The sequence below is a fragment of the Acanthaster planci genome, linkage group LG02 (assembly GCF_054643075.1).
Source record: "Acanthaster planci isolate LZ-2023a linkage group LG02, COTS_SCS, whole genome shotgun sequence".
NCBI classification, from domain to species: domain Eukaryota; kingdom Metazoa; phylum Echinodermata; class Asteroidea; order Valvatida; family Acanthasteridae; genus Acanthaster; species Acanthaster planci.
This window is the reverse complement of record NC_141778.1, coordinates 32,785,927-32,811,335: the sequence shown is the minus strand read 5'-3', so window position 1 is coordinate 32,811,335 and position 25,409 is coordinate 32,785,927. Positions and strand designations below refer to the sequence as shown.

The following is a 25,409-nucleotide window of genomic DNA, read 5'->3' as shown; positions in this document are numbered from 1 at the left end:
TCCTAAGGTCTTGGAGGATTTGGCAACACTGATTAAGGTGGGATGTGTCACCACATTTTAACACAAAGGTGGATTTCGGAGAACACAGGACTGGACTGTCGGTCAATCAGTAAAGCCCAAAGGAAAGACCTACAACAGGAATCTGACGCTCACAGAACCTCAGACAATCCCCATACAAATTGCCTTGGGTCTTTAAGGTAACACTTCTGCATGTAAATTGAAGTTGTTGAATCGCGGCCCCTTCGGCATGTCTGCAGGGAGTCTGATTCTAATGCAGGCTGACAAACTTTGGTGTCTTGAAGTAAATCTCAGATGTGAAGTAAACAACAAAAGTGGACAGTACCAGTTATCTCCACAGGAGGCAGCCTTGTTGAGAGCCAGTGATATAGCGATGGAGGACAGGTAGTCCTTGTGGTTGCGAGCTTGGAAGAGCTCCTGGCCAATCTCCTTGAGATGGGTGGAGATGACGATGAAGTAGCCATTGGAGAAACCTAGCATGATGTAGCCATCACCGTACCTAAGCAGAATAATACATGGTCACAGAAGCTGTGCTTACGCCATAAATATGGCGAGAAGGGTTGATGTCATTAACAAGTCTAGAACTGAACAAGGACAAATGCTTATGTATTCCTTTCACTGAGGAAAATTTGAGCGCAAATCAGGCAAAGGTCTGGAAGACCTTGTGACTGTCAACATTAACCCTGCACATATTCACACACAATGAAGATGCTTGATGACTACCGTCAAGCTATGGACACATTCAGGACAGGATCATCCTGTCCTGAATGAAGACACCTGCACAACATTATTCAGGTAGAATGGAGTCCTTTCAAGAGAATTCAGGTAATCCTCTGAGAAAGATCTGGTGAACACTCAACCATGTTTCAGTACCATTTGTAGGCGACGATGGCCCCATATCTCTGTTGGAATGCTAGCTCTATAGGATTGTCAGGATCGTCAATGTTGAATAGGAACAGTGTCTTCTTGCCAACGCTGGCGCTCACCTAAAACAAACAAGATATCACATGATCCTGATGTTCCATCTGGCAAAGTGTGACAGTCAGATAGCAGAACAAGTGAAAGAGTTTCAATATCGTTTACAAGACAGTTAGGCAGCAAGTATGTTATCTCATACTAACAGTGGTTTCCCCTTGGGAAGTTCTCTCATCCGTTTTCATTTCAGAGAACTGCAAGTCACTTGGGTCCATCCTCACCACGGTCTGCACAAAAAAAGTTAACCAAAACATCACCAATAAAGTCAGTCACTGACAATTTGAGGGAAACCTCCAACACACTGAGATGAGCTGATCCCCAAACAAAGTCTGTCGATCCAACTGCTAACCTCGGTTAATTGATATGAGGTTTAAGCATCAGCAACATCATTTCGATTGCACAATTCCGGAGGACAAGAGCCCGCACCACTGTCTGTGTTGTCACTAACGAAGGTGCAACATTGGAAGAAAAAGGACTATGCATTGATGAGTCATGGGCAATAACTACGTGTAGTTCCAAGTGCAGGTTTAAGTACAGACTCACCTGTTTGACAGTATCCCCTTCTGCATTACTGATGGTGATGTTCTTGTCCTCGCTGCCCAGGGCCAGCAAGTTCTGAGCACTCCATGCACCGCACAGGATTTTCTTGGTGTGCTTGCCAAGTATTGGCACTTTCCTGAGGGAAATGCATCAATGTGTTGGTAATGCAGAAAGCAGTTTACTAACGGAATAAATATGTGCTCAGCCAGTCTTAAACATGCATTTAAGACTGACTTTAGGAGAATGGACGTGACTAACAATCAAGCCACAGGCGAGGGCAGTATCAGCATTCTTTCCCCTGAGCAAGGTCTTAAAAGTTAATTTAAGACCGGCCAAGCACATAATTCCCATTCATAAATACCTTTTTCTTCAGAGAGTCAAAAGAAGTCAACATACGATGGATTTTCAATGATTTTGTTCAAAAACTTTACTTTCATTTTCCCGGACACCCTTGTCCATTTTATGGTACATTCCTTTTGAAAGTTGTCCAACAGAATCCCCTTCAATGAACTTGGTGCGCGCATGGCACGTTGCGTGCACACAGACTCCTGACCAAACAGGCTCAATTAAACTGTCTTGTATCCATGAGCCAGCACATGATTTACGCAGCGAGCATTATCACTTCTCAGCAGGCATTTTCAAATGTTAATACACGGTCACATGACACGTTTCGACCAACAGGAATAGAAAAACTGTCCCAGGTATTTATGAATACTCATTTTCACATGTCTATCACCAAAAGTCTTGTATTAAAGATGCAGACACAATCTTTGCCAAGCAAAATCTAGCTGAAAACCAATCACAAACCAAACAACCGCACGGCAGCTTGGCAGCCAACCTGTTTTTGCTATGCAAGTATTAATTTAGGCGCTCAGCCATTTTTTTTTTTTTTTTGCTAAGCAACTCTGAGTGGGACAAGCCAAGCTGCTAAGCTCAAACACACAGCCCTTACCTTGACGTCTGGTGGTTGTATATAAGCAAGTTGCCCTTGCTAGTGCCGATGGCCAGCTGCGGGCCAACCTTGGACCACAGCAGGAAGCACAGTGTGTCCTTGAAGCCGCTGTCCACCTGGCCAGTCCGGTGGGTGTTGGCATCCCACAAGAAGACCACGCTGCTCCGGTCACAGATCATGGCCAGAGTGTCACCGTCCTTGTCCCAGCCCAGGCCCGTGCATGTGCTGCAGGAAGGGGAAAAGTTCCAACTGATGACGGACCCTGACATGGAATGTCGTGGTAGACTGTGCGGTCTTGTTCACAGGGAATGTTTCTCTTGACTGAATGCATATAGCTGGATGTAATCACATTTGAATGAATTTGTCTGACACAACATAGGTCACAACAATGTGTGTTATTTTGCACCATGACCAAGATGATGCATTACAGTGAAAGATTTTGATTGAATACCTTGACTGTCAAGAAGTAAGCAGGATATCGTAAATTTCCTCAGTTCCACTGCCAAATATACAACAGCTAATCCTTACATCAATCAGAAAACAGCAAACTGCACCTCCATTATATGGACAGTATGACTGTTTTTAAAGAGGCAATGGTAGCGAGTTCTAATTCAATCTCACTGACTACTCACCCTGGGAGGCTGATTTCATCTTTGAGTTCCCCATGCCGATCATACAAATGGACTGAGTTGTTCAGACCTGTTGTGGCCAGGTAGTTGCCAAGTGTTGTCTGCCATGCAAACAGTATCTGGCCTAAGCCATGGGTCTTCTCAGTCAGGGTAAAAACCCGCTGCAAAGGAAATAAAAGGGGAAGCTCCAGTGATCCACCAGACTAAAAGGGGGGAGTCTCAAACATGAACTTTAATTTACCATTTGGTGTTGTGTCTTATTACATTTCATGATGCCATAAAGGCAACACTGTATTGTGAAAATCAATGTGCCGGTAATTACAAACAACGCAATTCAAGCAAGTCGGTGACTGAGTCACAAACATTTATCAAATAGAAGCCTGCTGGCACCCGCGTAAATACATACCAGTACAGTGAAATAGCGAGAAAAAATAGACTGGGTCGAACTCCCGTCCCCAATCCCAAAATAATAGTGACTCAGTCTCAATAACGCAATGTACAGAATCCAATGGTGCAGAATGCGTAATTCTGGGGTGCGACTTGTAACCAGTCTATGTATGAAAGTGGTCTGGTGCCACGTTTTTAGAATCACACAACTCAACTACGTTGATACAGTTGCTATACCATGTTGTATATGGGGCGATGCAAAACCAGTCCGTGAAAAAAATAGTGCTTGGTGCGGCTGGCCGGCCGTTGACAGAAACACTAGTGCTAAACGGTAACTTGAAAGTTAAATACAACTTTAACCCTAACAGTCCTCAATCCTTCACCTGTTAGAGGACTGAGGACTGTTAGGGTTAAAATACATGTAGGTGCCTAGTGGTCGTTTAAGAGGGGCACGTCAGCCAAGTGGCCAAAAAGGAAGTGCTATTTTTAAAGGTCATCACAGTAATTCACTGGGGCATTGCGGCAGTGGCCACTGGTGACCGCTGTAAAGATCAAAGCCAGTGCTAGACTGATAATACAGAGATAGACCAATTGCACAGATAGACTGATCGCACCCAACACAGTCACTTTTAGACTATTAACCTCATTCCCCACAAACAACACTTCTGTAGATCCTAAGTTTCACTGACATCTTGACTTCAGTCTTTACTTTGAACAGCTTCTTTGCTACCAAACAACTGAAACTCATTTTATATGTTTTGTGACAAAATACATGTATGTACATAAAAAAGAAAAAGGGGCACATTCCACCAGACTCAAAATAATACCTCTTCACTTTTTCTTTGAAAGTGACAGAATAAAAATTGAGTGACTGGAGAGAATTCTGTATTGGATCATCAAAATTTTTGAGTGCCATAAATACCAACAAAATTTAAGGCCTCTTGTACCCAACAACTACATTTATGAGGCTTTTATATTCAATGTTCATTCATTTATAAAGCACAAATTTCACACAGATATGTTCAAATGCCCTGTACAATGAAGATGGGTGAGCCAATGGCTAACAAGGGCACCTCAGCAGCCGCCAAATGACCCTCTTACAAATAAAGAGGAGACAATTAAAAGCAGGGAGGGACTGAAAACCCAATCTACATGTAAACCGAACTAGGAATCGAAGAGGTGAAAGGTGGGGAAAGAACTTCTTTGCCAACCTGACTCCCCAAGGTTTTTCATTATGGAAAGACGGAATAACCCCAAAGTTCTACAGAAAGGATACGCTCTGGAGTCTTTAAATTTTAATGTTCATGAAACTTGAAATTGCAATGGCCTTACACAGAATTCTTGCCAAACTGTTTAGTTTCATTCAAAGTCAATGAAAATACCGCTGCAGCATCCTTACTCAAAATGTGAGGTAGCAAAATATTTATAAATTCATAGGCCTAACAGTCATCATCTAATTCTTAAATTCATAGATACTATACTTTACAGACTAAACAATGCTGCATAATATTTAATGTATAAAAAATGGGAAAGAATCTCATATGCGGAAAACACTTGATACCCATGTGCACAAACCAGTAGGCCCCAGGCTAGTACTATAACGGCTTCTCTGTCATACATATATTCAGGCTGTGTAGACAGGAGCCAAAGAAATTGTGAATAGACTGTATTCGCTGCGTTCCCAATTTCAGTCATATTCCCCAACGTAGTGTATTTATTGGAAAACATTAAATTCATAGAACCAGACTATATTCTACAGTTTCATTCCGACCCCCCAAAATCACCTGGTACCATCCCATTAGAGGCTTAAAATTTATACTGCACATTCAGGAATACGACTGAAGTTTGGGATTCCACAATTAGGGTCTATTAACAACAGAAATACAGACATAAATCGACTGGTTTGTTTACATAGGGCCTAAGTGATCAACCCTTGAAAACCATCTTGCCAACCCCCTAGCATGGCTTTAATACTAAGGTCCTCCAACACACACTAGCAAACAGTCCCATAGTTTGATGAGTGTTTTCTAAGTAAGCCTAGGGCCTAATGCTTCGGAATTTTCTAAACTACATTTTACTTTTTAGGACAAAATGCTAATTTCACTTTTTTTCAAATATGATGCTATCATCGATGGTGTCGGAAATGCGTGCCTAACTAATGCACTAATCATTCCATAAAATGCCATTTCACGGTTGTTTACCGTTGCTAGAGAGCAATGTTGGGGAGATAGATTCATCTGGAAAACCCTGCCAAGTCACAACATACATGTATTTACTGTTCTTTCAGCCAAAGAGAGCTGAGGAAGCTAGAGACCATTTGCTTCAAAACCTACCTTCATAGTGGAATTACAACAGCTTTTTTTTATCAGTGAAAACAAAACGGGTCGTTGACACTTAACTTCACGGAATTCGGCCCGCTGCAAGTATGTGCATTCCCATCATGCATTGCGAGTATCTCACTCAATGTGGGCGGGGTACTGGGCTCATCAAGGTGTGGGAGTCATTCTTTTTTCTTTTCTTTTTTATTCAGGTTTAAACAAACTAGACTGGCCCTCATACATCATTAACTGTGTATTCACGTTCTTTTCACACGAGGACAGGGTCGCCCTTTGAGCGAGCAGAGTCATCCTGTCGGACCTCTCTCGTAATCCATTTATATTTTAAGGGTAGTAGATTACAGAAAAGTTAACCAAATTCGTATGAGAATGACAGTAACATACAACTTGATCATGCGGTTGCTTCTTCAGATACTCTTGTGATACTCGCTAGTGACGTGAATTCATACTAGTGAGTGCAAGGGCAGATGCGGGGGGTAGTGAGGGCCTGAGAAAGGAAAAACAATGAGGGTGAAGCTTTTTGTTAACAAGGGATATTTCCCTTCATTCGAAAAGCGGGTAAAAGGCCCCTAAATGTAGCCTCACCCCTCAGAAAGGTCATACAAGGTTACACTGGCAAAAAATAATTAGTTCTTTACCCTCCCGAAAAAACAAGTTCCCCCCCCCTCAAAAATTTGGTTCTGGATATGGATCCGCCTTCAGGGGAACGGTGAGTGGGGTATGGCACGGGGTATGGTAGGGCAGGGCACATGCGGTGATCGTGATGAGAAAAGTCCTCCCGTGCTTACACGGCGCTTTGAACATTTTGGCACACTTTGTTCTTCGTTTTCGTCGCTGTCTTGGAAAATCCGGCTTGGGGCTGTTGCAACAAATAACCCCCCCATACAATTTCTATCTCTCATCATGGCACAGTGATGTGAGAGACTAACCAAATGGCCCAACCCCTTGCCACAAAGATAGGGTATACATTATAACCTATCCCCCTCGATTTACGCACACACTTGCCTGCTCTACACCTACACCAACCGTGAATAAAATACATACACATTAAAATGAATAACAGAGTCACAGGCTACAGGCGATGTACATATACTATCTACTGGATGCTGTGTTGAATTTTCAGTGAAAATTTAATTTGTATCCCTTGTCGGAGGCTGTATCGCCACTCTTACGTGTACCCGATTAACTGTGGACTCATTGCGTTCCTCCGGCGGGAGATATTTATTATGAGCATCTGTCTACCATAACCATCCATGTTTGTTTCACTTGATGGAACCCTTCTTGAAGCAAAATTCTATCTCACGGCTGTCGTCACCCATGATTACTGGAAAATGAAAGCTCAACATTCTGAAGTAAAAAAATTAGCGACAGTAATTGAGTATTACTGAAACGAGTCTCGTTTTCATCACCCGATCGGGCGGAGTAAGGACCGCATGCATTGTGTGTCGGTGTCGTGAAAAGCGCAGTCAGTCTCGTCAAAATATAGGTAGGTTCCTTAGGCACTCAGGGCTGTCTTCTTGTGATATAGTGGAATGAAGTACAGAGACAAGATATCACACATCAAGTGACTGGCAATCCCTGTGCTCTGTGTTATATATTTGTTTGTTTTGTTTTTGTTTTTTTGTTTTGTTTTTTCTTTTAATGGAGCTTTCAGCTACTCAGGCTATTTGCGCCAGTAACTACACGTTCATCATAACCTTTATTAAATCAGCGTCACTTTACAGAGATAAGAAGAAGGTCCAGTTTTAGAGGCAGGAGGAAACCGGAGTACCCGGAGAAAACCTGCGAGGGCGAGTATGGACTGGAAACCAAATGCACTTAAAGCCTGGGCCAAGCCGGGACTCATTGGTGCAAAGCTAGGAAAGAACCGCTATGCTGACCCGCTCCCCCTGCTCTAAATTGAGTCACTTTTTTAAATGGGGGGGGCAAATCCCTAATGGTTGGTACATCGGTATACATGTAGACACAGGTGTTACAGGGCAAAGAGACCTAATCGTTGAGAAGGATTCTCATGGTTCAATAAAGTTCGGACAAAAGGGATGAAAAAATAATGAGGTCAATTATTAGTAAAAGTGACGCAGGTGCTGTCCATCAAGATTGCAGGATGCTGCATAGGCCTACACAACGTGCGCGCACAGGGATGGACTAAAATGCCTTCACATGGAAGCTACGTACTTATAGACTACCGAATCATTAAAAAAAATCGCCCCTTCGCGAGTGGGCAAGAGACGTTGCCTTCCAAGAAATACGAAAAATAAAGAAAGGAGGGTGAAAAGAAGACGAAAGATGTTGTTTGAAAACTGATCCGAACTTGTCCCTTTCTAGTCAATACCCCGAGAAAAATCGTGGCCAAGCCCATGCCTTGAGCCTGCATTTGAATGCACGTTGCAAACGTTCTCATTTCATACTTTCAATGTTAATAAAATAGTTCGGATTGATTCTCTCTCACAACCAACGCGAACGAAAACAAATACTATTTCCCGGTACTAGTTTTTCATTAATGAGTGTGGCTCGGGCACAGATCGCCAGGTCAATTGGTGTTACATGTATTTACCCAAGGGAGCTTGTAAGGCGCGACGTACGTCAGCGCTTATCCACAGATAGAGGAGGTCTTGGAGATTTTCCCAGAAGATTGAAGCTGCACGGTGAAAGATGCAGCAACGAAACGAAGAATGCGATTACATCGCATACCGGGGAGCCCGCAGAGATAGAAATCAGGTCACCCGTTCCATCAGATGATAGAAAACCATCAAAGTATAAATCCAATGAACAAGGCAAACCAGTGAAAAAGGGATCTGAATTGGGGATAAGTCTGGATTCGAGCGTGAGTTTCAATAAGAAATTGACATTAAATTGTTCTACTACCTCTCAGCATATTAAGCATTTTGATAAACTGACGTTTTGCGTGGGCGATTTGCCTTGATGAAAGTTCTGTTAGGTACCGTTGCTGAAAGGGAAGGTTTGCTGATCCCGTCCAAGTGCATTCAAGACACGTCTGCCTTCAGCGTTTTGAGATGTTTTTCACTGTATTTCGAGTCCAGTTCGTGCGTTGAAGGGATTCGAATGTTCTGAAATTACGTATACTGTTACTCCGCAGGAAAATATCTTCTACCGGTATTGAGCATTTGGTTGAATTTGAGGGAAATTACTTCGGACCTTGGAAGCTAACACAGTCATCTGTCACAATGAAAGAGTTAAGATCATACGTTTCTAGTACGTGTTCGAGTGTACGCGTATTTAGGCTACCACAATATATGTCATGATTGTCTCATAATCTATATAGAATGCTGGGGCCAGAGAAGAACGATTCCCTGTCCAGCACCCCACCAAAGAGCTTGTTCAAAGGGAATAAACAAAAGAAACTGCAAATACATACTCCTAGACTTATATCATCGTCAGAAAATATGCAGTGGAAGGCATCCTTCATTTTCAGGCAGTTCAATCTGAAAACACGATTTCCCTGCAAAATGTTTATCTCATACCAGAGGAGTGTTACCAACAGTAGTTTACTCTTTGGTAAAAGTGCCACGCTATAGATAATTATTACGGACAAATTCACTCCTTCCCCTTGAGATACAGGCGTGGGATCTAAATGTATTTCAGTCCATTTATGAACACCTCACCTTTACTTGAGTCACCATCAGGCCATCGGCTTTCATACATCGAGGATCCGCCCGTGTTGGCAGTGAGATGCCACAGCTTCGGACCGCCCGTAACCTTTGATCCCATCCCCGGCGAGCAGACGCAGCGTCCGGTGGGGAGAGAGAGGGGGACGTAGGGGATGGAGGAGTCCTTGGAACAGCGTTCTTCTTATCATGAGAGACGGTTTTTGAGGTGGACGCCACCGAACCTGACGCTGAAGTCTTTGTGCTCCGGAATCTGAAGCGAGAGCTTGCCGACATGCTGCCTGGTCGCCCAGGCATCGATTATGGTCACGATCGCTTCGGCGGGCGTTTGCTCTCTGAATATGACCCAAAGAGCCGGCACTTAGATCACACTATTCAGCTTCCTCTCAAGCTTGGCCTGCAACTGACCTCTCCATTGCAAGGTCAACATTCATTTTTATACCTCAACTGCTCCTCATCAATTTTTCTCTTCTATAACTGTACTACCTCCACAAGGTCAAGGGTTTGGAAGCTGGACTGCTCGGCTCGCAAACTCAAAGTCACGATCAATACTCTTATCCGTCACTGCATCTGTTAAGATTCCGATGTCACCACGTCATGGACAGCCTGAGCAAAATTTATCTTCGAGTACCGCATACTCTCGTTGAAGCCGGAAGGCATTCAAGCACGTGTCTCGATCATTTTGCATTATTCTTCCACTGTAAATAAGTACTAACGCTCCTCCACTGCGGCATCGCTTCGCTGGTCAATTTCATCATCAATATTCAGCTGCAATCGTTAGCACATTGTATTTATGGCATTTGGGGAGTACCCGTCCGTTTCATTCAATGTATTTCAGCCTTAGTGAGCCTCTTTCCCTCGAAATGCAGTTTCGTGCTGAAGGGGCACGAAATATTGGTGTTCTTTTTGCTTGAACAGAGGGAAACAATGATGACGACGAAATACTGGTCTCTTGAACCCTGCGCCAATAAAAATAATACGTAGCGCCGCGCAGCGCATGCTCGCTCAATGAATATGATCGCATGCATGCATGCGATCATACGCACTGCAAAGCTCAATATGACGTCAGCGGGCGGTGCAAATTAAGAGCCTGGGTCACCCACGGCACCTGCGGACACGAGACACCACTGAACACAAATCTCATCAAAATCAAATCTTTCCAACAGCTTACAGGGAAGCTGTCAGGGGTTGGTTCGGCATCATTATAAAACTCTGTATTATTCTCTGAATAGTGTTCAAGATATCCGCCTTGAGCAGTTCTAAGCACCCTCTCATCGATTCTCATCGCTTGAAAAGAGCCATGTTGGTCGGGAGTGTTCACCAGTTTTGCTGGTAGCAATGCTAACTTAACGCCTACATTTCATAACCGTTTGTGAACCAACGAAGTGCAGTTCTGACCCACGAAGCCTCCGTCTAGGAAAATTGTGTCCTCTCTTGGTCCAACTTGGGGTTCATATGATTAAAACTAGCTTGTTGAAAATGGTGTGTTTTCATGTGTTCAAAACATAACAAGATGAACGTGATACGAAGAATGTCCTACCCGTTGAGACTGATGTCAAAGTTCACTTTAAACAGAATGCGGAGGTGGTTACAATATTTCAGTCAATTAATACATTAAATGAAACACTTTCTGACTATTTACAGGACCGGTTTTCATCGATCAATCAGTGAAACTGGGAAGTTCAATCAACTAAGCGATATCAACGAATTTTCACAAGAATAACTACGTACTTTTATTAACAAGCCTTAGTTTTAACACCGAAGAAGAAATATGTTGCTATTCCTTCCTTAATGACTTTGAAAAAAGACCCAACTGAACCCAAACTTAAACGGCACTGACCTACTCTGATGGTCCATCATGGACCAGCGAAATCCATTTCACTCAATCCTAGCAGACGACGCCCCGTTGGTGGCAATGAAAACCCGAGAGGGCGCTTGTCAGGAAGCTGCGGCTCCGATTTGGGTCCAGAGTATTCTCAGGCAACAAAACTTTTGACCATGCGGACAAGATGGGTCGACGGATGTGGAAATTACTCATGCTCGTTTTCTTCATTTTGGTGGTCCTTTTAAACATTTTCGTGATTGGAATTTCACCGGAGGAGAAAATGTTTAACGACTTCATCATCAAGTATGGTAAAACGTACAAGAATGGGTCGATAGAATATCAAAAACGCTTTGGAATTTTTAAGGTAAATTGACCATCCTTGTTGACAGCGGATAATTGACAGATCCGTGATCCCTGATCATGTGATTACACAGCCCATGTGATTTTGCAGCGACAGGTCATGTTCACCGGTATACAGATGAGATTTTAAAATTTGTTTTTGGCACATCTGACCGTGTTTGCAGTGATCTTCGGAGCTGTGACTATGTAAATTGAAGTGAACAGTGAAGGCTCCACTGCCTGGTCATCACCACTACGTAGGCCTACAATTTTACAAACCGACATACATGCAGCCTACCCCCAAAATGACTATGATGATAATGTCACGTCTTCCTTTACCCTTCCCACAATGTCTTTCTACCATTGTGCAAAATCACTCATGCGGTATCAGCAATAAGAGTTATTGTTTACAAATTACAGTGTCATGTTTTAGATGAAGTGTCATCTTTTAGATGAATTGTGTTGAGTGTAAGATGCATAAACTTGGATAAGGTTGAGAAAATTTCTATAGAAATTGGTCAATAATAGTTTGGCCAGCCCAACTGCAGCACTACAGTTGGGACTGTACTTGGGACACACACTACTGTTGGAACGTATTGCCAAACAACTTCCATTCAACATGTGGCATATCATTGAATTTGTGTACATGTACATGTATATGAACATGATTTACGGCTTGGGATAAAACTGAAATAACCTCAGGAAAGTTGTTCTTATGGCTTACCATAGTTTCAAAACTTATCATATTTACAAAACTCAGAATCATGGTGGCAATGGCTAGATACAGAACTCTTTCCTAAACTAAACATGCTAAAGCTAAAAGCCAGATGTAAATGCTCAGTACTATAATCTACCAAGAAATGGTACTTGAGATTAATTTTTAAAAAGATGTTTTGTGAGTCAAGTCATTTTTCTCCTAGTTTATGTTATAAATTTCTTATCAATGTTAAATTTTCAGCCAAGCAATATATGGTAGGAAGGTTTCAAATGCGGGAAGATACGGATGCCAGTAATTATTCCCTACAGTGACCCATTAGCCATCAGAAAGCAAAAACATGTTCAGAAAAGTTCAATTTAGGAGGGAAAAAAACCAAGTCGTTCCTGAGAAAACACTTAGAATTTTCAGACCAGTCTTATAGGCTTGGTGCACGGGGTGTCAAGTAGCATCCATATATGGAACTCTTTCTTTCAAATTGATTGTCCACCTTCCTTGCCTGTCCATTACCAGCCACTCTATCACCCAAGTGTTTTGTCATGATTAGTGAGCTTTTTAACCGATAAAGATAAAAGGTGCAGGGCAACATAGTAAAATCTCTTATTGTTTGTTTGTACTTACTGGCTTTTGTTCTTTTTTCACATAAATCATTCTGCTTATGTGCACAAAACACAGGAAAGTCTGGCACGTCACAAATGGTTGAATTCCTATCGTACTGGCCCTCACGATGCCTTTTACGGGGTAACCCAGTTTGCTGACTTGACCCAGAAGGAGTTTGCATCCTCTTTGCTCGGTGGAAGGGCGGGACGACCAGCTTTTGTGTTGAGCAGACCCAAGTCAGACCATCAGGGGAAAGTCACAGAAACAGCCCAGCCGAATAAAGACATCCCCAAAAAGTATACTTTGTGAGTAGCCCTATCACTCCGGAATTCTCTGATTTTTCAGTGGAAGTTTCCATCTACTGTAAGAGTTTAAGAATAAGTACATGTATACCTGAACTTTTATTGTACATAGTTAACTTTCATTAAAAAGCAAGATTGCTGGGACAAGCTAAATGACATTGCCACATCCAAATACGTGTAATTTCAGAACAAACGAATTCAAAAGATCAGGACCCTCAGAAGTTACTCTTTATGATAGTATGTTTGTTTCAACAGTGCTCATCTTGTGAAATAATTGTCATCTATGGAAATCAGAAAAATACCTATAATTGTGTTTACCATGTCCAAGTCCTGCGTCTTTCACCAATTTTTCCTACTATTGAAGATATATCACTTGCTGGCTGAAAATGTGTATTTCAATGCACACTGTGCATTTGTTAGCATTGCTGGTCATTCATCATCTGAACATTCCTTACTTCTATTGGGACTGCAGTAAAACACATTCCGAATTTGACTAATTATTTATGTAGTAATAAGTAATTCTCATCAAGAGGTGATTGTACTATAAATAGACTGTGTGTCCTTTATTAACTTGATCGGGAAAATATCTGATGAGATAATGATTCTTTTCTTCAGTCCAAACACTGCTTGTCTGTTCATTCTTTGCAGACAAGGGAGACACCCACCTGTGTTAACATCAGTCAAGAACCAAGGGACGGTAAGTTAAAGGAACCAGGAAATGAAGTTTTCTTAGAATCACTTTTTGTGTATTTCTGTAATGTTCTTCCTTGTATGAAGACTGTTTGACATCTTTTTTGAGTTACATGAACTGAACGGTGCACTTTTCCAAACATGAAAAAAATAGACCAAGCATTTCTGGACAAGTGAGGGCGCTTTTGCTTTGATGTAAATCCAGGAAGACATGGTTCAGGTTGCATGTTTCCATGTTCAAATTGTGAACCCCAAATTTGCTATCTGGGAACATTTCTGTGAAAAGGATTTTTGCTGGATTATTGCCATACTTACACAGCAATAAATTGCTAAAAAGAAAATAAGAAATTTTTCTGCACAAATCAGTGCAACATTGAGATTCAGTGCCTTGGATGACATCATAGTTTTCCTCATGAATATGCAAATGTCATTAGCATAAAACCCCAAAAGCATCAAAATATGGGTTAAAATTGCAAAACAAAAATTTAAAATGTGGTTAATTGAAACCCAAAGATGCAATTTCAAGGGTTTTTAGTAAAATTTATAAAAATATTTCTATTCCCTTGTTCCTTTAAAGAAGCACAGCTACCCTGGCAGTGCTATACAAATATAATATGGTCTTAGGGTGCATAGTTGATGTTGACAAACTAATTCCTGAGGTAGACCCAAGGAACTAGTTTGTCAACTTCCAATAGAGGCTTTGCGTGGTAGCCATCATTACAGGGCAGTGCTTTTGTTCAAAAGGGCACGTACAAAGGAGATTTACACGGTGTACCTGTGGAGCAAAAGAACTACCCTGCAAGATGGCTACCATGCAAAGACTCAATACCAAGGGGAGCTAATATCAACTATTCGAGCAAAATAAACCGTGTTGTTGTTTTACCGTACTTCATGCATATTCAGTTCACCGCTATGAAAGAAAACACATCCAGTCCATCATCACTGGACTCTCTCAACAGTTATGTATGCTGCGATTTTTTTACACGTGTAGCTAGGGGGATGTCCCCCTCTCCCATGTGTACTACACCTGTGCGATAGTTCCTCAATTGCTTTGTAAAGTGCATACACAGACAAACTAGCATGTGATTAACATCTGCACATGGGTATTTACTCTGTGTCTGAGCTTACCTGCGGGGTTGACAAACTGAGCAAATATTGCGGATGAGGCATGATGGTGGATTTTCCAGTCAGAATTCAGCTCTGGATCATGAATATGTATGAGGCATAGTGATTTTACTTGTCAAAGCATTAGATGGGATAGTGCTTAGAAATCAAATGTACATGTACATTGATCAAACCACATTGGATTGTTTTTGCTTCCTATATGCATCACTTGTCTACACATCCGTTATCTACATGTAAATGCCTGCTGCACATTGACGATGCTTCTGCAGTGCGGAGGATGTTGGTAAGTGATTCAAGTATGTTGGAGTGTGGAGAGTCACTGTCCTCCAGTATCTCCTTAATGTCACACACGTGGCAGAGAAGGATATACATGTACTTTGCCTATTGTGAGCACCAACTTGAGTGTATTCAGGTGGGATGGAAGGGGTGGACAGAATTCTGCCATTCTGCCACCACCTGTTCAGTGTAGTAGTTTCAATTTGCAGCGTTTTATTTACTGATTGAGTTTTATTAACCCCTTCATCCGAACCAGAACTGTCCGCAGCGGTGGCTTTGTGTGAGCATAAGTGCATACCACACATACAGTCTATTCGCCATGCAGCTGTTGGTTCAATGTGGGCCTGCTGCTGGACAGAGCTTTGCATACTGGGCATACCACAGCCCAGTAGTCATGGTCAGAAGAATTCCGACCGGAAGGGGTTAATAAGGTAGTGAGCAATACGACACAAAGAAAATGCTTCAAAATGATGGATACAGTAACAAAGACACCAAGAGAGAAATTCACAGTTAATAACAGTTACATTCTCTGAGGTTAGTCGGTCCACATATTCAGAGCGCTGTTTCTCTAAACACGGAGAACAACTCCCCCTGTCTTTCCTAGTCGAATTCAAGAGAATCATACAGCAGAGTGGTGAGCCTGATGATTTGAATCAAACCAAACCAACATAACCTATTCGCTGTATTCAGCAGAAATGATGCGTGGTGATTGAAACGACTGTCGAGGGAGGAAATGGCACACCAACCAGCTGTGTACATGCAGTACAGTCAGGAATCTATTAAAAACTGTTGTGTTACAGTTCAACTAAACCAAGCCACGATTGGCGACCAAAATGTCCAAACACAAGTGTGTTTGTGTATGTAGCGTGTGCACATAATACCCATTTGTGCAGGCCGCGGTGCTAGCTAGTCAATTTCTGCCCTTACAGGGTTCATCTTCCTCCCACCCCTTCTCCGTGTATCCGTTCAGGGCTTTCAGTATCGTGGAGTGCCTGGAGACCCAGCATGCCCTCAAGACCCGCACCCTGTATGACCTGAGTGCTCAGCAGGTCCTGGACTGCAACAACGTGGGCAGCGATCACGGCTGCAGTGGGGGCAACCTCTGCGAAACCCTTAAATGGCTTAACTCCACCAAGGAGAAGGTGGTCCTGTCAAAGGACTACCCTTACAAGCAGAAGTCAGAGTCTTGTGACATAGTGGCCATGTAAGACTTCTGTTGTGTTACATATCTGATTCCTTATCCTCCGAGGAAAATTTATCAACAGTTAAATACCATAACAGACACAAATTTGGAGCTAGAATTAGAACTCTTTTTACCGTCTGAAGCGTCACAGGAACTGTAATAATTGGTCCAGTACACCCTTAAATCCAAACTTCATAAACTTGCATTAATGTGCATTGTATGAATGGTTTTATGCTGCCACTGGAGGCAGGTCATTCTCTACCTCTGATTGGCAGTTGTTGTTTATGTATTTATATTGAATTCTCCTAAGTATTCTTAACCTTGAGACATACTATTGTAGGGAGGAAGCATTGTCTGTAAAGAAATTTGCTCACTAAGAATATGTGTGATTTACAATAGCACGCCTCCAAGAGTTTGAAACATGTTAGCCAATCACAGTGTGCAAAATCTGTTGACCCTTTCCAAATGTGCATTGGTTGACAAATTGTGTGCATTGTGATTGGCCAATGCGTTGCAAACTCTTGGAGATGCTCTTTTGTAAAATGCCTGTATTGCTGTCTGGTTCCCTCATTCAGCACCCACTTCCTCATCTCACTGAAAGAAATGTAGGCTTACACCAAAAACTTCACATTTTCCTGAAATTTTTCCAACTCATTTTCACATGGACATATGTAGGCTAAAAAATTGAACACTTTTCCCCGAAACTCAGAAAGAATTAGGGTCTCTAAAGTTTATTTCCTTCTGAAAAACATTATGGTTGCCCTAAAAAACAGATCTCCTCTGTGGGGAGGGGGATCTGCAACTGTTTTGGGATGTAAAGAAATGCACAATTACAAAATATGTGTCAGTTGTAAATCTGTAAGGTTTCAAATTTTTTCTTGTTTTCAGATCGCATGGACTGGTGTATCTGAAAAATTATACTTGCCATCAGTGAGTATTCAGATTTTGTTTGTAGATATTTGCCAATTCCTTGTCAAACCTTGAGCCATTTTGAAGTCTAACTGCATGCAATTGTGGAAATTGTGTTAAAAAGGTAGTGTGAGTTCGTTTATTGTAAATACATCTAATCACAATGAGTTTCGATTTAAGGCAAAAAAGTATGGAAGAGCATAGGTATGTACCAATTCGAGTTGGAGGGGAACTTGGCCAGCCCACCATTAGTCGGCTATGGCTTGAAATGACACCAGACTATATAGAAAGTAGCTGTAGCCACTGCCATAGGCACGTGTGTAAACATTAGCCACAGCTACGTAATCCAGACAAGTCCTCTTTTTCTTAACATATCCTAGGTACGCAGGCGAGGAGCAAGAGATGGTGTCCCTTATATACAGGCATGGCCCGTTGCTGGCAGCGATCGATGCAACATCGTTCCAGGACTACATGGGAGGAATTATCCAGCATCACTGTACGGCTCATTATGACAATCACGCTGTGCAGATTGTGGGCTACGACCAAACAGGTAAAGTGGATTTTATTGTTGAAATTCCTTGAATAGGTGAGAATGTCACCGTGGCTCACAGCTTCCCCCCCCAAAAAAAAAAAACCCCAGAATAGGAATGACGATGCTTAAAATTGTTAATTTCAGAGACTTGAGGGAAAAGCTGGAATCAGTTTCTGGAGGACATCCATAGAATCAAATGGGAATTCGAAACACAATGTTCCTGATGCCTTGAAACAGTTCAAGATGATATTTTTAGGGGAGGTAAACTGTTCCCGCAAAATCTCAGTGATAAATTCAGGAGCTAAGGAAGACGGCTCTTCCTCATCCTGCATCTCACCTCTACTGGTGATACATGTACTTTCCGTCATTGCTGCATCACTGAATGGCAGTCAAAAAATGCCTCAAAAGTTTAAAAAGTAATGGTGATATCACTCCATAATACTGTTGAACAAATGAACTGTGAGGTTCAGCCATCTCATCAAGAATGCAGTTAAATTCCAATAGAGGGTTTGCATGACTGTCATGTTGCAGGCCTGTGCTTTTATTCCACACGGTATGCACAAAGGAAGCTTCCCTTTAACAAAACTGCCCTGCAAGATAGCTAACATGCAAAGCCTCTGTTAAGAGTTACATCTTCACTGATCTCCAGCACTGTTTACACCACTCCTTCCATCACAACTCTGCGCATTACAGGTCCAATCCCTTTCTATATCGTCCGCAACTCCTGGGGTGCCACCTGGGGTCTGGGTGGATATCTTCACATCAAGATAGGCGGTAACCTGTGTGGCATTGCTAATGCTGTAGGAAGTGTGAATACCAACTGAGACGTGCTCCTGCCTTCAGACAAAAGTTGCGAAGACAAGGCAAGAAACTAAGCTTCTCATAAGACAGCAGTGCACCTTGGTATTGACCTATTAATTAAACAGCTACACTGATTTCTTGGAGAATGTGTACCACATAATTTAAAATAATGGATATTGCATCCCACGGACAAAAAGTTCCAATAAGAAACAACTCATGGAATTCTGCATGAATTGCTCATAAAATGGGTTTTCCATCTCAACAAATGCTCCATCTCTACAAGCACTGGAGGAGGATATTCCTCTCCTCTATGTGACCACTGCAACATACGCACTAAAACTACTATAGCCTTGGTCAAGGCGTTTGTCATTCGTCACAGTGAAGCGCACGGCAGCGTGCACCTGCCGCTTAAAATCAAGGCGAAGAGAAACCTCACGCAGTCTAAGAAATATGCACCAAGGCGTTTGTCCTGGCTGAACCAGGACGAATGCCTTGGCGCAACTGTCCGTGGAAACTGTATTGGGCAGTGCTCATTATGCTGATGACAAGAGCCAATGTCTTCACCCTAACCTTCCCCAACCACACAGAATTAAACAATAGTAAAGTGTTTAATTCTGTGGGGATAGGTCTGATAGGCCCATAACAGCTGGCTTTTGCATTGGGTTTGGCATACCTCAGAAAAACAAAGTCCAACAGCCTCTGTGCACAAAGTCCCATATGGGTGTTTAACTTTGTACGAATGGGGAAGGTTAGGGCCAGCAACCCTTGGGGGGATAGGGTTAAGTACACTTTTGGATTGGTTCATTGCTACATACTAACCGCATAATTCAAGTTGGTCGTTAGGATAAAGGTTAACTGAACGCACACGTGGCTGTACATGTATATGGCAAGTCGATAATGTTGTTTTTGCCAGCTGATCAGAGTAACCGGAGATCGAGTTTGCCTTTGCCTTGCTTTTCTTTACTGATTGTGATTGATTTTTTTTCAAATGACAAGTACTATGGGCTCTGTATCTGGTCTGAGGTGCTCCGAGCAGACAGGTGCAGCCTGAAAAATAACAGATTTCCCATAGCCTGTTGGCAGATTCACAAAGACATCAAGACCCCGCAGAAAGTATTCGGCACGAAAATCACCCAAAATTAATTCATCTGCAGTGGAATTCAAGCAACAAAATGACTCGTCATGCTGCAGTCGTCTCATAAGCTGGTCCGCCATTAATTTTACATGGTTATCGTACATCCCAGTTCACGTTGATGCATTATGCATATGTATACTTAGCTGTGATTGGTCACTGTGCACTCATGGCACGCCTCCATCTATTCATACTCACATACGAGGTAGTACGCTAGAAATCTAGCACAAAAGTAAAGAAAAACATAAGCTTCCGTGGACGGTTGCACGAAGGCATTCATCCTGGTTCAGCTGATTTGCACATTCCTTAAACCGCGTGAGGTCCCTCTTCGCCTTGATTTCGAGCAGCAGGTGCGCTAAAACTTCCATGACTTCTGTGTGACCAGATTAATTAGCACTCAGCTTACAATATGCTTATATTTCAGGAGTTACGGCACCATTTAGTGTTCATTGTCAGTTTAATCCCTTACGGGCGTGAACTTCTGATGAAAGAATTAGTCTTTACAGTTTCAGTTACATCATAAGAAACTGAATAGAAAATGAAATCAACTTTTTTTTTAATTGTTTAAACTTGTGATTCTGAAATACTTTACCAGTATTCCACTTTTGAACAGTTCACGACAGTCTTCCTAGGTTTTCAGTTAAATTGCAAGTATGCTATATAAATGTTTAATCTGGAAATATCTGGCAGTATTGAAGTGTATTTCTGGGAATATTTCTGGAAGTTGTAACTTGCAGTGTAGCATGATGGTAATGGAAAAGCATACAAGGATACTCTAGCTTTGTTTGTCTTGCTAGACACACAGCAATAAGTCCTCATCATCTACACAATGACTGTCATGATTTGGAAATAAACCTCAAAGAAAACATTTCAAAAAACTGCAAAACCTTTTTTTATTACACTGGTGCTGTCTTGAGTACTTCTTTCTGTCTTCATCTGCCGCTTACACATTCCCAGATTTCATAAAATGTTGTGTCTTCACAACATAGATATTTACATGATTATTGTCGCAGTCTGTAAAACAGCCATTTTTGCCTGTTTCCTTTACACTCTCAAGAGTGCCATTTGATACACCTTTGGTCAATGTGAAAGATGTTTGGAAATGTTACGACTGGTCATTTAGTTTTGTTCCACAATAAATGATGACCAATTCTACAGTCTCCATAACAAATGTGTACAGTATTTTTATCAGTAGTTTTTCTCTTTCAGTACTGTCAGTCAGCATTGACGTGTATGTGTGTTTTGAAAAAAAGATATTGTTTGAGGTAAAGTTCTTTTCTATTTTGATTCTTTTTAAGCCATTTGTAATAACAGTGTGTAATCATAAAATGATTGACTCTTGCTTACCAGTATGCCAAGAATACATGTATATATGCAGAAATCTGTGTCACAATTGTTTTTAATAGAAATGCATTTGAAATGCAAAACATGTAACCAAAATAAAAGGTGAATATACCATACAATTACAACGTACAGTGTAATAGTGATGTTTACTTCATGGATACCCAATACAATTTCCCCCTCCCCAACTTCTCAATACTCCCAAATCCACTGTCTCCTCCCATGTTGTCTCGGCACATAAGTGGAATATAATCTACTGACGAGCTAAACTGCTCAGAGGTATTTCACTATAAATGTACATACTTGAAACAATCTACAGCCAGTCAGGTGGACCTCTTCAAACCAGAGCGTTAAATATATGTCAGTTGGAGTCAGCATGCCTGACACTGTACAGCAAAAAGGCTGTAAGGGTTTCAGCCTGCCTGTGGCATTTCTTTCTGGGTGTTCCTGAGCAGGACACTGGGCAGTAACCTTCCTTGCTAAGCAGTAAACTATGAGAAGACTGACTGTGATAACAATGATCACAAATTTGATTAGCAATACAAGGTTAATGATATGTCAGTAGTGTATCCAGCTTCCAGGATGCAAACTGGAGATTTTTTTTTTTTAAAGGTTGTCCTTTTTTTTTCATCCCTACACAAATGTGACTTGGCACAACAAAATGAATGTCAAGTAGCATTCTGCTCTTTCCTATTTGAGGGTTCAAAGTCAAATATTGAAGTGGAGCTCAATTTTGGCAGTTTGTAATATTTGGAAAGAGTAACCCTTCTGTTTAATTCCAATTTTGTTAGCAGGATCAGATATTTAAAAATGTCATTTTCTCAGCAATTTTGATGATAGTATTATTCGTGCCAGGTCAGAAATGTTGAAACAATGTCAGAAAAAGAGACGCAAAGCTGCCAGAATATGCCACCTTGTCACCTCATACTTTTACCCCATGCACATGTACATACATGTACCATTGGAAAGCTCTCTTTCTGCTGATTTATAAAATACCAGTATCTCAATTTTTGAAAATTCTGACTTTCAGCTCATTTTGTGATGACAGGTCACAAATTCTCTCCTGTTACAAAGAAAGTTTCTAGTACTGTTTGGTGCTTTCAGTTTTTCAAAAAAAAGTTATAAATAAATAAAATTGAAATAAAGTGACATGTCCCACAGGGACCTCTATCTTTTCAACATGGAAAAAAGACATTTCCCAGAGATTAAGCTAGACAAATACAAAATGGTCATCGAACACTAAATATTTCATGCTATTACACTCTTTAAGAATACCCTTATTGAAAGAATACAAAAAGAGGACTTGCAAAATTACCTTGTATAAGAAAACATCAAAAGAAGTCCTTTAAACACAAACTGCAGTTTGTATGAAATTAAGCACAGCAAAAATATATATTTAAAAAAAACCCAACCAATAGACTTCCAGTGTTATGGGATCAAGGTTTCTGTACGTGTTTCAGTACTTACATATAACTGCTAGTCCGTTGGTGCTGAATGACAAATGAATAAAGTACATCTCCTGTTTCAAACAGTTTCATAGAGGTACAAGGGAATCTAAACTTCAGAACTGAATGCAAGACTAAGGGCCAAGACCAGATCAGCCACAAACCCTGTGCTGTAAAAGAAGAAGTCAGCTGTGAGTTGGGCTTGAAGTCTCCAAACACTCCCCTGTCAGTCATATACATGTAGGTTGTGCGTAGCACTGCGTACTGCATAAAACCAAGGACAACCCTCTATGCTCTGGGATTTAGCGGAAATATAGGTACAGTAATAGGTACCAGTGCAGAGTGCGCCTGTCAAATCGGACACATTTTGATCAAAGCTGCCCTTTTGCTCACGCAGTGGTCAGTCTGGCAGATGCAAGCAGGGTCTTGAGGACAGGGTGGCATTTAATGCAGGGAATACTCAGAAAAACTGCAAGTAAATCCCAAATGAACCGCCTCTCTGTGGTATTCCGCAGAACAAGTCATTCATGGAGGAATTTTTTTCCCGATCAACCCTCACAGGGCTAAATCCTCCAATATCAGTATGATACACACATCCTAAGAAGACAGGGTTAAGCTTATGGGCATCATGTGTCAAGGTAGAGGTGCATTTTTATCAAAGCATCTACTACTACTTTTGGACGGCAAACTGCATGCTTATTCACAAGTATCTGGCCCTTTGGAGATATAACTAATCTACCTAAATCTGCACCATTTTCAACTGGAAACTGGCAAAAGGCACAAGACATTTCAACAGACCTAAAATATTGTGATGTCATGCTTTGTTCACCTGTACTTCCCCATAGGGGTGTGGTGGATCCTATCCCACTATAGGGAAAAGTGCACAAATGAACAACGTCATTATGTTACAAGTGTACTTTTGTAACAGTATTTACTGAAGCCTCTTTTAACGGGTATTCAAGTATGGAATGCACAGAGGATGTAGATCAAAATCTACTTAATGTGCATGGCTGGCAAATATTCCACATCATTTCATACATGTGGCAAAGCAAAATGCAAAGCTAGCTTATGAATATGTATGAGGTATGCATGGAGGAATTATTAGATTCTATTTACAACATGGCAATTCCTTAATTATCTGTCAAGTTAGGAAAACGTGCAACAAAAACTGCAACCTGTTATAGAGCGGCTCAAAGGTACACACTGACTTTTGGAGGCCATTTCCCAACCCGTAACCTTAATCTTTGATACAAATTTATGGTAATTCCTAACTGACTTAAATTCATTGAAAAGCACTAAAAAAACAAATTACAGGAAATGACCCTCCATTTCAGAAATTCACTGATTATTTAAGAAACAAAGACACTCACATATCAATGGTAGTACAAAAGGTAAAAAACTGTACAAATACTACAAAGCTTTTCAAGCCTACTTTATATCCAAACCTGCGATTTATATCCAGAAACACCACTCACCTGTTAACTAACTTTTGGGTAATTCTGTGATGTGAAAACAGCACCTTTTCCCGAAACAGCTTGCACCAAAACACACAGCACAAAAATATATATAAATTCAACAAAATAAATTCAACATTTTGGTTTTAGTTCTCAAAAGAGCCAGAAGAGCAATATTTGTAGGTTATGTACATGCATTTATAATATGTCAACATATTTCATATGAATAAAAAGTCCACATCAAAACTTGATGTTCCATCATATTCCATCAGGTTCCATGTTCCAAAGAGCCTGTAATTCAACCCTCTAAGTGTGTCACCTGCAATGCATTCTATGCACAGAGAATCAGGCAATGCCTACATAGTCAGTTAATACCTGGAATTACAGACTGCACTGAAAAAACTGAATTCTTGCTTTGCAAAGGCTGAAGAAGAAATGTTTGTTCGTTCATGGCAAGTAGGCCTATGCTATTAAGTGACGTCGAGAAGCATTATATATGCCCCCTTACAAAAACAGGGTCGTGTCGTGAGGAGCGGTGATTCTCTACGTGAGTTGACCTTTAAACCTCGCGATCTGTCTCCACTAGAGCTGGAGGAATGTGGAGATTGCCCACGTTGCCGTTGATCTTGCCATACGGAATAGACAGACGGCGCTGCATGTCAGGCGTCAGGGCTGGAATGTACTTCCGAGGAAGGAGAAATGTGGACAGATTGAAAAGATCCACAAACACCTTGTAGCGATCACTGTGAAAAAAATTAAGAACAGAGTGACAGGAAGACATATGGCTTATGAAATCGGGGCTCGTGAAAATTTTTAAAATGTAGATGCCCTTGGGCAGGGGAGTCTTAAATCTGGTTGCCCGAATTTCATTTTCAGTTGCCCGACAAGGAAGTTTTTGCCCTACATGGTCTCCAAGCTTTTAGTAATTACAGTCGTTTTCCTCATTCCAGATCGCTTTAAATAAATACCCACCTTTTTTCTATTGCTCTGCAGCATTACGCGCTAAGACGACTTTTTTCGTTAAAGGTAAAATACAAGTATTGCAGTACAAATTTTGTTTCCAGAAAATTTCAAGAAACGGAATTTTGGCCAAATTTGCAATCTGCGCTTCAATGTTTGTTGACGGTTTGTCAAAAACCAAGGGAGCACAACAAAAATCAACACCTGAAAAAATTCCAGGTCGTTAGGTCACTCACTTCGCGAGATTCCATGAACATTTTGCCTAGTCTCAGATCACGCATGCAAGTACACATACGAACGTCATGAACTCAACTACA

General features: G+C 41.4%; 3 protein-coding genes across 13 annotated transcripts in view; 1 reads left to right on the top strand and 2 right to left on the bottom strand.

Moving 5' to 3' along the window:
- Window positions 1-10,419, bottom strand: part of wdr19 (WD repeat domain 19) — a 35,531-nt gene extending 25,112 nt beyond the window's left edge. For 4 of the 10 annotated variants that reach the window (XM_087132948.1, XM_087132945.1, XM_087132946.1 and 1 more), the window contains exons 1-7: window positions 9,461-10,414; window positions 3,118-3,275; window positions 2,486-2,710; window positions 1,537-1,669; window positions 1,140-1,220; window positions 892-1,004; window positions 344-517 (exon numbers count right to left, since the gene is read on the bottom strand). In XM_087132948.1, the coding sequence (XP_086989074.1) occupies window positions 344-517; window positions 892-1,004; window positions 1,140-1,220; window positions 1,537-1,669; window positions 2,486-2,710; window positions 3,118-3,275; window positions 9,461-9,760 (1,184 nt within the window). In that variant the 5' untranslated portion in view covers window positions 9,761-10,414. Of the gene's footprint in view, window positions 1-343; window positions 518-891; window positions 1,005-1,139; window positions 1,221-1,536; window positions 1,670-2,485; window positions 2,711-3,117; window positions 3,276-5,834; window positions 5,937-9,460 lie in introns of those variants that run through there. The other 6 variants (XM_087132943.1, XM_087132944.1, XM_087132947.1 and 3 more) reach the window with 4 other exon arrangements.
- Window positions 10,420-11,411: 992 nt separating this feature from the next.
- Window positions 11,412-21,361, top strand: ctso (cathepsin O). The gene is made up of 8 exons (XM_022230773.2): window positions 11,412-11,652; window positions 13,018-13,247; window positions 13,893-13,941; window positions 15,329-15,342; window positions 16,306-16,539; window positions 17,407-17,448; window positions 17,808-17,977; window positions 18,653-21,361. Exons 1-8 carry the CDS (start codon window positions 11,473-11,475, stop codon window positions 18,781-18,783), a joined length of 1,050 nt encoding a protein of 349 aa, XP_022086465.2. The 5' UTR covers window positions 11,412-11,472; the 3' UTR covers window positions 18,784-21,361.
- tdo2 (tryptophan 2,3-dioxygenase) overlaps window positions 21,274-25,409 on the bottom strand; it is a 22,588-nt gene continuing 18,452 nt past the window's right edge. For both annotated transcript variants that reach the window (XM_087133020.1, XM_022230653.2), the window contains one exon: window positions 21,274-24,875. In XM_087133020.1, the coding sequence (XP_086989146.1) occupies window positions 24,692-24,875 (184 nt within the window). In that variant the 3' untranslated portion in view covers window positions 21,274-24,691. The remainder of the gene's footprint in view (window positions 24,876-25,409) is intronic.